Genomic DNA, 12,781 nt, shown 5'->3' with positions numbered 1-12,781 from the left:
TTTACGTACAGAATCATACAAAATGTTCTGAGAAGCCACCTCCTAAACTACCGGTCAGTTGAAACTTTTTGTACAAAATTAGAACGATATTTGTAAGTACGATGTCCAGTAGAGGTTGGTGTTTGAAAGCAGCTTTTAAATCGAAAAAAAAAAAAAGCACCTGAACCACGGCGAAATAAGTTGTCTCATTCAGTGGATGTAAACCAGAAATGGACTTTAGTTCGAAAAACTTTATTTTTTTTTCTTGCAGTTGACATTTTCAATCAGCATTCTACAAAAGTGACCCATGGTCCAGTATACTGTAGGTGAGAGGGATACAGGTAGGGGTGTATGAGCTGACGGTGTGACCACTAGCTAACAGCTGTAGCCAGCCTGTAGTTGAGGATAAGGAAGGATCTGTAGTGTATCTTATAGGACTATCTATGCATCTCAAATGTCACCCTATTGCCCCATGTGGCTCGCTACCTTCACTTAAAAGGGAATAAGGCTCTGGTCAAATGTAGTGCACAATACAGGGAATTGGGTTCTGGTCAAAGTAGTGCACTATACAGGGAATAGGGTGTCATTTTGGAGACAATATGACAAAACAGAAAGATCAGAGGGGTGTACCACTATGGGTACTCTTTAGGGGTGTGAGGATCTGTGGAGCATACCACTGTGGGTACTCTACAGGGGTGGAGACTGACCTAGACTACCATGCTTTACTCTACAATCGCCTCATGCACCGCAAAGTGTGTTGCCTGGGTAACAGCAAGAAGTGCATTCCATGTTGGTGTCATCATCCCGTTTTTTTTATGTCGTTTTTTTTTCTTCTAAAATACAAATGATTAATTTCACATATCATCCACGTAATGAGCAACACATTTTTGTTTAAACAAATAAAACACAGAACATGTGACGACATTAAGAGTAGAGCATACACTAAAAACAATATAATAGAAAATGAAACTAACTAAAAGGTTTTCACAAAATGAGAAGGTTCAGGTTTGTCTATCGAACAGCACAGGTGTTTTTGTAGGGTGATGTGTGTTACTTGTTTACAGGTACAGGTTCTGTATTGCTTTAGTGTCTTTGTGGTAAAGCTCTTTACACCAGTAAATCAGACTGAGATAATCTGGTGTGTGCGTTAGGAAAGGTGTGCAAGTGACACAGGTGGTAGTTCGAAGTTCAGAGGTCATTCTTCTACAGTTAATAACCCCAAAACAAATCATTACGTTACATTCTCCTCTGAGTGTTACACATCTTCCATCGGCATCGTACATTCTCAGGGACTCCACTCTGTCTTCTTTACAGTTCAGTATCAATCTACCACCGCCATTTTGGATCAAATCCTTCTTTCACCAGCATGTCCAGTTTCTTAGCTAACGAGGCAAGTCCCATTCAGGATAGATCACAGTTGAGTACAGTAGGGCTGATTGGAGACATAAAAGAGCTGCATGCAAAACCAGGGCCAGAGTCTACTGGTTCATGGACTGGAGCTGGTGAGTCCAGTACAATCCAGTTTGGTCGTCTAGTGAAGCTAACTGTTGTTTTTATAGTGTTCGACCATTCGTTAGAAGGTCAAACAGAAATACATGAATATTAATTAGATTGCAGATCACACTAACCCCTGATTGGTTGGTTGGTAGAGGCAAGGGGAGGAGTCCCAAAGGTCTACCAATGACACGAAACACAAGAAAGCCATTATGACACATTGAGGGGGAGAATGGTCTAACTCTAGCAGTCTCCTTTTTGGACTGTGGATAGGTTAAATCCTCTTCAAGATTTTCCTGTTAGATTTAGATTTAGCAACTGAGATAGATGCTTCTCATCTATTGTCCAGAGCAAGGAGAGGTGCAGGACGGTTGACTGAGGAGAGATGCAGGACGGTTGAGTGAGGAGAGATGCAGGACGGTTCAGTGAGGAGAGATGCAGGACGGTTCAGTGAGGAGAGGTGCAGGACGGTTCAGTGAGGAGAGGTGCAGGACGGTTCAGTGAGGACACTGCCTCAGGACATGGGCGTTGGTTGATTAGGTGAGGAGATGCAGGGAGGAAGGTCTACTGCGTAATCATGAGGTTGCGTAAAATGGCTAAAATATCAGTCTATGCTGTTATGACGCTGAGGTCGGAATTGTACGGGTGTGTGCGTGTTACACTATGAGTGGTCCGCGGCGTGGTGTGTGAGGTGTTTGTTTGGGACTCTGGCCATCCCTAGTCTCCGCCCCCTGCTCCTCCAGGTTGATATTACTGGTTGAGGCGTGGTGGGGGAGAGGCTCCAACACTGGCCTATAGCCTCCCAGATACATCAGACCTGAGAGAGAGAGAGAGAGAGAGAGAGAGAGAGAGAGAGAGAGAACAAAGGATATAAAAGAAAAACAACATGTTGAGGACTGTTCTATTCTATCGCCATCTAGTGGGTGATAATGGTAGTGTCTAAAGTCTGTGGCGGACCGTCTAATTGGAGGGAAAGTGGTAAAAGGGGATACCTAGTCAGTTGCGCATGCATTCAACCAAAATGTGTCCTCCGCATTTAACCCAACCCCTCTGAATCAGAGAGATGTGGGATGATGTCATCAGCAACCAGGGAGCAGTTGTTGCTGGGGGTTAACTGCCTTGCTGAAGGTTAACTGCAGATATTTACACCTTGCTGGCTCGGGGTTTCAAACCAGCGACCTTTCAGCTACTGGTCCAACACGCTTATCCGCTAGGCTACCTACATGGTCATTGCAATGGGGAGTTAAAGTCAGGCCCATTGAGCCACATGCACATTCAATAAGGGACCTATCCCAACTTCAGAAATGTGCACAAAACACTTTTACCAGATGTGTTTCTCAAGTTGGGATTCGTCCCTGAAAGACAGGAGAGTTACGGTAGCTATATGCAGGGTTTTGTACCAGCCCAGCACTTAAAGCACCTGATTCAACTAATCAAGGTTTTCTTGAGGATTAGTCAATGATGGATGATTGAGTGCTGGGCTGAAACTAATATAAACACCGTTTGGCTCTCCAGGAGAAAGGTAAGACATCACTGATCTAGATCACAATATGGCTATTTACCAGGTAGTGGTTATTTACCAGGTAGTGGTTATTAAACAAGTGGTTATTTACCAGGTAGCGGTTATTTACCAGGTAGTGGTTATTTGCCAGGTAGTGGTTATTAAACAAGTGGTTATTTACCAGGTAGTGGTTATTAAACAAGTGGTTATTTACCAGGTAGTGGTTATTTACCAGGTAGTGGTTATTTACCAGGTAGTGGTTATTTACCGGGTAGTGGTTATTAAACAAGTGGTTATTTACCAGGTAGTGGTTATTAAACAAGTGGTTATTTACCAGGTAGTGGTTATTTACCAGGTAGTGGTTATTTACCAGGTAGTGGTTATTTACCAGGTAGTGGTTATTTACCAGGTGGTTATTTACCAAGTGGTTATTTACCAGGTAGTGGCTATTAAACAATTGGTTATTTACCAGGTAGTGGTTATTTACCAGGTAGTGGTTATTTACCAGGTAGTGGTTATTAAACAAGTGGTTATTTACCAGGTAGCGGTTATTTACCTGGTAGTGGTTATTTAACAAGTGTTTATTTACAAGGTAGGGGTTATTTAACAAGTGGTTATTTACCAGGTAGGGGTTATTTACCAGGTAGTGGTTATTTACCAGGTAGAAGTTATTTACCAGGTAGTGGTTATTTACCAGGTAGCGGTTATTTACCAGGTAGTGGTTATTTAACAAGTGGTTATTTACTAGGTAGCGGTTATTTACCAGGTAGTGGTTATTTAACAAGTGGTTATTTACCAGGTAGTGGTTATTTACCAGGTAGTGGTTATTAAACAAGTGGTTATTTACCAGGTAGTGGTTATTTACCGGGTAGTGGTTATTTACCAGGTAGTGGTTATTTACCAGGTAGTGGTTATTTACCAGGTAGTGGTTATTTACCAAGTGGTTATTTACCAAGTGGTTATTTACCAGGTAGTGGCTATTAAACAATTGGTTATTTACCAGGTAGTGGTTATTTACCAGGTAGTGGTTATTTACCAGGTAGCGGTTATTTACCTGGTAGTGGTTATTTAACAAGTGTTTATTTACAAGGTAGGGGTTATTTAACAAGTGGTTATTTACCAGGTAGGGGTTATTTACCAGGTAGTGGTTATTTACCAGGTAGAAGTTATTTACCAGGTAGTGGTTATTTACCAGGTAGCGGTTATTTACCAGGTAGTGGTTATTTAACAAGTGGTTATTTACTAGGTAGTGGTTATTTAACAAGTGGTTATTTACCAGGTAGCGGTTATTTACCAGGTAGTGGTTATTTAACAAGTGGTTATTTACCAGGTAGTGGTTATTTACCAGGTAGTGGTTATTAAACAAGTGGTTATTTACCAGGTAGTGGTTATTTACCGGGTAGTGGTTATTTACCAGGTAGTGGTTATTTACCAGGTAGTGGTTATTTACCAGGTAGTGGTTATTTACCAAGTGGTTATTTACCAAGTGGTTATTTACCAGGTAGTGGCTATTAAACAATTGGTTATTTACCAGGTAGTGGTTATTTACCAGGTAGTGGTTATTTACCAGGTAGTGGTTATTAAACAAGTGGTTATTTACCAGGTAGCGGTTATTTACCTGGTAGTGGTTATTTAACAAGTGTTTATTTACAAGGTAGGGGTTATTTAACAAGTGGTTATTTACCAGGTAGGGGTTATTTACCAGGTAGTGGTTATTTACCAGGTAGAAGTTATTTACCAGGTAGTGGTTATTTACCAGGTAGAAGTTATTTACCAGGTAGTGGTTATTTACCAGGTAGCGGTTATTTACCAGGTAGTGGTTATTTAACAAGTGGTTATTTACTAGGTAGTGGTTATTTAACAAGTGGTTATTTACCAGGTAGCGGTTATTTACCAGGTAGTGGTTATTTAACAAGTGGTTATTTACCAGGTAGTGGTTATTTACCAGGTAGTGGTTATTAAACAAGTGGTTATTTACCAGGTAGCGGTTATTTATTTATTTAGTGGTTATTTGCCAGGTAGTGGTTATTTACCAGGTAGTGGTTATTAAACAAGTGGTTATTTACCAGGTAGTGGTTATTAAACAAGTGGTTATTTACCAGGTAGTGGTTATTTACCGGGTAGTGGTTATTTACCAGGTAGTGGTTATTTACCAGGTAGTGGTTATTTAACAAGTGGTTATTTACCAGGTAGTGGTTATTAAACAATTGGTTATTTACCAGGTAGTGGTTATTTACCAGGTAGTGGTTATTAAACAAGTGGTTATTTACCAGGTAGCGGTTATTTACCTGGTAGCGGTTATTTAACAAGTGTTTATTTACAAGGTAGGGGTTATTTAACAAGTGGTTATTTACCAGGTAGGAGTTATTTACCAGGTAGTGGTTATTTACCAGGTAGCGGTTATTTACCAGGTAGTGGTTATTTAACAAGTGGTTATTTACCAGGTAGCGGTTATTTACCAGGTAGTGGTTATTTAACAAGTGGTTATTTACCAGGTAGTGGTTATTTAACAGGTAGCGGTTATTTACCAGGTAGTGTCTATTTACCAGTTACCAGTTATTTACCAGGTAGCAGTTATTTACCAGGTAGCAGTTATTTACCAGGTAGTTGTCATTTACCAGGTAGCGGTTATTTACCAGGTAGCTGTTAATTACCAGGCCGTAGTTATTTACCAGGTAGCTGTTATTTACCAGGTAGCGGTTATTTACCAGGTAGCGGTTATTTACCAGGTAGTGGTTAATTACCAGGTAGCGGTTATTTACCAGTTATTTACCAGGTAGCCAGGTAGTGGTTATTTACCAGGAAGCAGTTATTTACCAGGTAGTAGTTATTTACCAGGTAGTAGTTATTTACCAGGTAGTGGCTATTTACCAGGTAGTGGCTATTTACCAGGTAGCGGCTATTTACCAGGTAGCAGTTATTTACCAGGTAGCCACGTAATGGTTATTTAAGATGTGGTTATTTGCCAGGTAGTGGCTATTTACCAGGTAGCAGTTATTTACCAGGTAGTGGTTATTTAAAAATGTGGTTACTTACCAGGTAACCAGGTAGCGGTCATTTACCAGGTAGTGGTTATTTAACAAGTGGTTATTTACCAGGTAGGCATGTAGTGGTTATTTACCATGCTGCGGTTATTTACCAGGTAGCGGTTATTTACCAGGTAGTGGTTATTTACCAGGTAACCAGGTAGCGGTTATTTACCAGGTAGTGGTTATTTAACAAGTGGTTATTTACCAGGTAGCCATGTAGTGGTTATTTACCATGTAGCGGTTATTTACCAGGTAGTCGGGTAGTGGTTATTTACCAGGTAGTGGTTATTTAACAGGTAGTGGTTATTTAACAGGTAGTGGTTATTTACCAGGTAGTGGTTATTTAACAGGTAGTGGTTATTTAACAGGTAGTGGTTAGTTAGTGGTCATTTACCAGGTAGCAAGGTAGTGGTTATTTACAGGTAATGGTTATTTAAAATGTGGTTATTTGCCAGGTAGTGGTTATTTACCAGGTAGTTGCTATTTACCAGTTATCCAGGTAGTGGTTGTTCACCAGGTAGCGGTTAATTACCAGGCAGCAGTTATTTACCAGGTAGCCAGGTAGTGGTTATTTACCAGGTAGTGGTTATTTACCAGGTAGTGGTTATTTAACAGGTAGTGGTTATTTAACAGGTAGCGGTTATGTACCAGGTAGCCAGGTGGGGGTTATTTACCTGGTAGTGGCTATTTACCAGGCAGTGGTTATTTACCAGGTAGCCAGGTGGGGGTTATTTACCAGTTGGTGGTTATTTACCAGGTAGTGGTTATTTAACAGGTAGTGGTTATTTAACAGGTAGTGGTTATTTACCAGGTAGTGGTTATTTACCAGGTAGTGGTTATTTAATAGGTAGTGGTTATTTACCAGGTAATGGTTATTTACCAGGTAGCCAGGTGGGGGTTATTTACCAGGTAGTGGCTATTTACCAGGTAGCCAGGTGGGGGTTATTTACCAATTAGTGGTTATTTACCAGGAAGCGGTTATTTACCAGTTAGTGGTTATTTACCAGGTAGCGGTTATTTACCAGGTAGTGGCTATTTACCAGTTATTCACCAGGTAGCAGTTGTTTACCAGGTAGTCAGGTAGTGGTTATTTACCAGGTAGTGGTTATTTACCAGGTAGCTGTTATGTACCAGGTAGTGGTTATGTACCAATGTATTGGTTACGTACCAGTTAGCTGTTATGTACCATGTATCTATGTAATATACAGTGGTTATGTACCGTGTGTTTATTTGGTATGTATTGTTATGTACCATATATGCATTTAGTGGGTAGTGGTTATGTACCCTGCATTTATTTAATATGTGGTGGCTATGTACCATACCTTTATTTAATAGGTGGTGGTTATGTACCATGTGTTTATTTAATAGGTAGTGGTTATTTAACAGGTAGGGGTTATTTACCAGGTAGCCATGTTGTGTTTATATCCCAGGTAGCCATGTCGTGTTTATATCCCAGGTAGCCATGTCGTGTTTATATCCCAGGTAGCCAGGTAGTAATTATTTACCAGATAGTGGTTATGTAACAGGTAGAGCAGTCTACAGTGTCAATAGCGTGAGCCTATGGTTTTAGTTTAGTGAATATCCTCTGACCTACCAGCTAGCCACAGCTATAGCCATACCTATTCCTCAATGTGCACAGGGCACGAATCCGCATCTGTCCATCCGAAAGGGAGCAGAGAGAGAGAGAGAAAGAGAGAGAGGGACATCGAAGAGGAGACGGAAAATATGAAATGATGGATAAAGGAGAGAAACAGAGAATAGAACACATTTACGGCACAGAGAATTCAAATACCACAAAGAGAAGGGGTGAGGGGGTGGGTGGGTACAAGGGCGACCAAGGGAGAGCGAGGGACTGGGGTCAGAGGTCAATAAGTTGGGAGTTACAGGAATGGGAGGAGCTAAGGCTTCGTCTGTAATTATTAAAATAGGGACTGTTCTCAAGTAGCCAGATGTCTAAATCGTTGCGTTCACTCTGCGGCTTGAGCCTTGTAACAAAAAGGTCAGAAAACAGGGACTAATAGTTTGAGAGTTGGTGGCCGCTGAAACATTGCCCATGTTAGAGCGCTTACAGAGATAAAGTTAAAGCAAAGTTTTTTCAATGGTTTTGGATACTTCTTGTTCTTGTCAAAAGCAGCACCTGGATCTTGACACACTGCCTGGTACTGGGATTTTCTCTTGAGAAACAAAGCCTTTCACCCCTCCCTCACTGTAACCTGCTTCTAGTCAGCACAACAGAGGGGCACATCTAGCAAGCAAGGGAGAAGCAGAGGAGAGGGAGAGATGGATGGAGGGAGGGATGAGTCGCAGACGATTAGCAAAGCGGCTCGGAACTGGCAGACACTGAACATGAACTTGGAGCTCTGGGATGAACCGGATAGAACACCCACACGCGCTCTCACACACACACCTCCCCCCACACACACACACACACACCTCCCCCCACACACACACACCTCCCCCACACACCACCTCCCCCACACACCTCCTCCCCCCCCCACACACACACCTCCCCCACACACCTCCCCCCCACACACACCTCCCCCACACACCTCCTCCCCCCCCCCACACACACACACACACACACACACACACAAACACAAACAGAACACGGACAAATAGAACACCACAAAAGCTCACACACAAACAAATAAAACATGGTCAAACACACACACACTCTCACATATCCACAATCAGACACACTCACAAACATAAAGACACGCACACAGGAGATTTTTTTTACTGTGGGTAGAGTAGGAAGAGATTGCACAACTACCCGCTATTGAGAAAAACAACAACAGACGACAACCACAACAGTGAAAGAAGGGTGGATGATGAGAAGGAAGCCTCCTGTTCTAACTGCTGAAAAAGACATGCTGTCAGTGTTCGGTATGGATGGATCCCACTGCTGACGCCAATTACAGCCTGATTTAGTCTGGCTCATTCATTCCCTTCCTGCATCTATTTACTGATCCCTTTGAGATGAAACAACAGTAGTAGAAGACATTTGAAGGGCAAATGTTTATGCTAAACAAATCTTGGCTAGATACATCGGAGCCTCAGCTTTGACTTAAAGCTCTGTAGACCTGTCTGTCTGCCACTTCCTGCCCTCTCCACCCTCTCAATCTACCCTGACTTCTGTTTTTCCTCTCGTCCAGGATCCCTCGCTCACTTCTTATTTCCTTACACTGACACCCATTTCTCTCCCCATTCGCCCCAGTCTCAGCTCTGATTGGTCCATGTTCGGTAGGTTGCCACTCACCGGCGAATCGGCAGTCGGGAACCTGCTCATTGTCCAGCCCCCCCAAACAGTGCGTGTCGCAGAGGGCGACGCCCTGATTGTTATTGGCCAACTCTGGACACCTGCTCCGCCCACCTGCAAGCGAGGGCAAAGGTCAAACAACAGCAGCCAGGCACAGCAGGGGACGGGGCCAGGGGTGTAGCTAGTTTTTTTTTTTTTTTTGTGTGTGTGTGTGTGTGTGTGTGTGTGTGTGTGTGTGTGTGTGTGTGTGTGTGTGTGTGTGTGTGTGTAAGTAAAGGAGGGCATGGGATAGATCATGTGATGGTGATGAGTAGCATGTGGCTCAGCAGGCTCAGAGGATGCACATGGAAGCTGGCACACGGTGCAGCAGGGACAGATACATGCAAACATACATCATACGCACATGAACATATATAGAGACAGGATTCCTTTGGTTTCCTTATTAACTCATTTATTCATTGTTTGTTATTGTTTATTTAATGCCCACAACCAATGGCACCACTCCATATAAACACACACACACACACACGTCTTACTATACTTGTGAGGACTTTTTGGTGACCAACAATTGATTCCCATTCAAAATCTTATTTTCCCTAAACCTAACCTCTAAGCCTAAAATAGCCTTTTTACAAGTGAGGAACGGCTAAATATCCTCACTTCTCTGAATTTTAGTTGGTTTAGTATTCTTGTGAGGACTTCTGGTACTCACAAGTATAATAAAACGTGTACAGTAAAACATGAACACACGCACACACAATTATAGTAAAATGTGTACACACGCATACGCACACACACACATGCAAACCGACTACGGCTGGAGAAAAATAAATATTAAGAAGTTGTATACTAGTCAGAACATGCATGGTGATTAAGATGTCACAAACATACACACAAGATACACAAACATGCAGACATACAAGCATTTAAACACACATTCATAAATTACACACACGTATTCAAACTCTGGGGACACACGCATTCAAACTCTGGGGACACACGCATTCAAACTCTGGGGACACAGAGAGGCAGGGTTAGAGATTGAAGCCCAATTTATCACTTTGGAGTGGAGGAAGAAGAGAGGAGGATGAGGAGATGGAGTATGACTCCACACAGAGAGAGAGAGAGAGAGAGAGAGAGAGAGGCTCACACTCACACAAATATACTGTACATACAACTGCATATTAGGGTGTGGAATCTAAGCAGCGCATGCAGAGCACAGCAGGCAAACACACAAGCATTGGCAAGCTAACAACCCACACACATACACAGCTGACCTGGATACAAATACTATTTAGGGGATTTCAAGTATTTTCAACGACATTTGGAAGTAAGTATTTAAATACTGTATATTTTATTTGAAAATACAAGTAGTTGAATATTGGAATGTATTTGTAAATACACTTGGAAAGTATTTTAAAATACTCAAATACACTGACTCAAATATACTCCAATTTAACTTTTAGATATTCGAACCAGGTCTGACTGACACACACACACACACACACACACACACACACACACACACACACACACACACACACACACACACACACACACACACACACACACACACACACATACATACAGAGCAAACTGAGCCAAGTGCACAGGTGCAAACGCATGATTTGGGATGATTTCACCGATGGCCAGTATTTTAGCCCACATTTTCATTTACAGTAGAGAGAATCTAGCATGGCACCACTTAAAACATCCTGCTATCTCACTAATAATGGTCTTTCTATGGTAGATCAAAGTATAGGGTGCTGTAACAGGGTAGTCAGTCACTAGAATGCCATGCTAGAAAGGACAAAAGTGGCAATGTTGTCAGAATTGATGAGAGTATTGGAGATTATTATTATGTGTTTTTTAATGTATGGCAAGGGTCAGGAGGCTTTAAGATTAGTGGATAACATTGTATTAGTGGTTAGACTGCCCCATACTTCTGTCCTTTCCAGCATGGCCAAATAGTGAGGAGGGTAAAACAGAGGAGTCAGAGGTGAGAGGGGAAAGGTCAATAAGAGGTCACATAGTTACCCTGCTCGTGGGAAGGCGAGGGGCAGTCTTCCTCTGTGACATCATTTCCCTGTGAGAAGGAGAGAGACAGTTGGATTTATTTTGTAGTGTATATTTTACAAGTTTTGTATCTACAGTGGGGCAAAAAGCATTTAGTCAGCCACCAATTGTGCAAGTTCTCCCACTTAAAAATATGAGAGAGGCCTGTAATTTTCATCATAGGTACACTTCAACTATGACAGACAAAATGAGAAAAAAAATCTAGAAAATCACATTGTAGGATTTTTAATGAATTTATATGCAAATTATGGTGGAAAATAAGTATTTGGTCACCTACAAACCAGCAAGATTTCTGGCTCTCACAGACCTGTAACTTCTTCTTTAAGAGGCTCCTCTGTCCTTCACTCGTTACCTGTATAATGGCACCTGTTTGAACTTGTTATCAGTATAAAAGATACATGTCCACAACCTCAAACAGTCACATTCCAAACTCCACTATGGCCAAGACCAAAGAGCTGTCAAAGGACACCAGAAACAAAATTGTAGACCTGCACCAGGCTGGGAAGACTGAATCTGCAATAGGTAAGCAGCTTGGTTTAAAGAAATCAAATGTGGGAGCAATTATTAGGAAATGGAAGACATACAAGACCACTGATAATCTCCCTCGATCTGGGGCTCCACGCAAGATCTCACCCCGTGGGGTCAAAATGATCACAAGAACGGTTAGCAAAAATCCCAGAACCACACGGGGGGACCTAGTGAATGACCTGCAGAGAGCTGGGACCAAAGTAACAAAGCCTACCATCAGTAACACACTACGCCGCCAGGGACTCAAATCCCGCAGTGCCAGACGTGTCCCCCTGCTTAAGCCAGTACATGTCCAGGCCTGTCTGAAGTTTGCTAGAGAGCATTTGGATGATCCAGAAGATTGGGAGAATGTCATATGGTCAGATGAAACCAAAATATAACTTTTTGGTAAAAACTCAACTCATCGTGTTTGGAGGACAAAGAATGCTAAGTTGCATCCAACGAACACCATACCTACTGTGAAGCATGGGGGTGGAAACATCATGCTTTGGGGCTGTTTTTCTGCAAAGGGACCAGGACGACTGATCCGTGTAAAGGAAAGAATGAATGGGGCCATGTATCATGAGATTTTGAGTGAAAACCTCCTTCTATCAGCAAGGGCATTAAAGATGAAACGTGGCTGGGTCTTTCAGCATGACAATGATCCCAAACACACCGCCCGGGCAACGAAGGAGTAGCTTCGTAAGAAGCATTTCAAGGTCCTGGAGTGGCCTAGCCAGTCTCCAGATCTCAACCCCATAGAAAATCTTTGGAGGGAGTTGAAAGTCCGTGTTGCCCAGCAACAGCCCCAAAACATCACTGCTCTAGAGGAGATCTGCATGGAGGAATGGGCCAAAATACCAGCAACAGTGTGTGAAGACTTACAGAAAACGTTAGACCTCTGTCATTGCCAACAAAGGGTATATAACAAAGTAT

The 12,781-nt window shown here is 42.2% G+C and overlaps 1 protein-coding gene across 9 annotated transcripts in view; it reads right to left on the bottom strand.

Moving 5' to 3' along the window:
• Nucleotides 1-212: 212 nt before the first annotated feature.
• The window catches only part of LOC112229875 (E3 ubiquitin ligase RNF157), a 35,525-nt gene continuing 22,956 nt past the window's right edge, over nt 213-12,781 (bottom strand). For 4 of the 9 annotated variants that reach the window (XM_024395989.2, XM_024395988.2, XM_024395994.2 and 1 more), the window contains exons 16-18: nt 11,300-11,348; nt 9,263-9,376; nt 213-2,290 (exon numbers count right to left, since the gene is read on the bottom strand). In XM_024395989.2, the coding sequence (XP_024251757.2) occupies nt 2,130-2,290; nt 9,263-9,376; nt 11,300-11,348 (324 nt within the window). In that variant the 3' untranslated portion in view covers nt 213-2,129. Of the gene's footprint in view, nt 2,291-7,597; nt 7,658-9,262; nt 9,377-11,299; nt 11,349-12,781 lie in introns of all 9 variants that reach the window. The other 5 variants (XM_042306285.1, XM_024395991.2, XM_042306286.1 and 2 more) reach the window with 5 other exon arrangements.

Source organism: Oncorhynchus tshawytscha, linkage group LG25, assembly GCF_018296145.1.
Source record: "Oncorhynchus tshawytscha isolate Ot180627B linkage group LG25, Otsh_v2.0, whole genome shotgun sequence".
In the NCBI taxonomy this organism is placed as follows: domain Eukaryota; kingdom Metazoa; phylum Chordata; class Actinopteri; order Salmoniformes; family Salmonidae; genus Oncorhynchus; species Oncorhynchus tshawytscha.
The sequence above is the reverse complement of the archived record's forward strand: the minus strand, read 5'-3'. Positions and strand labels throughout refer to the sequence as shown.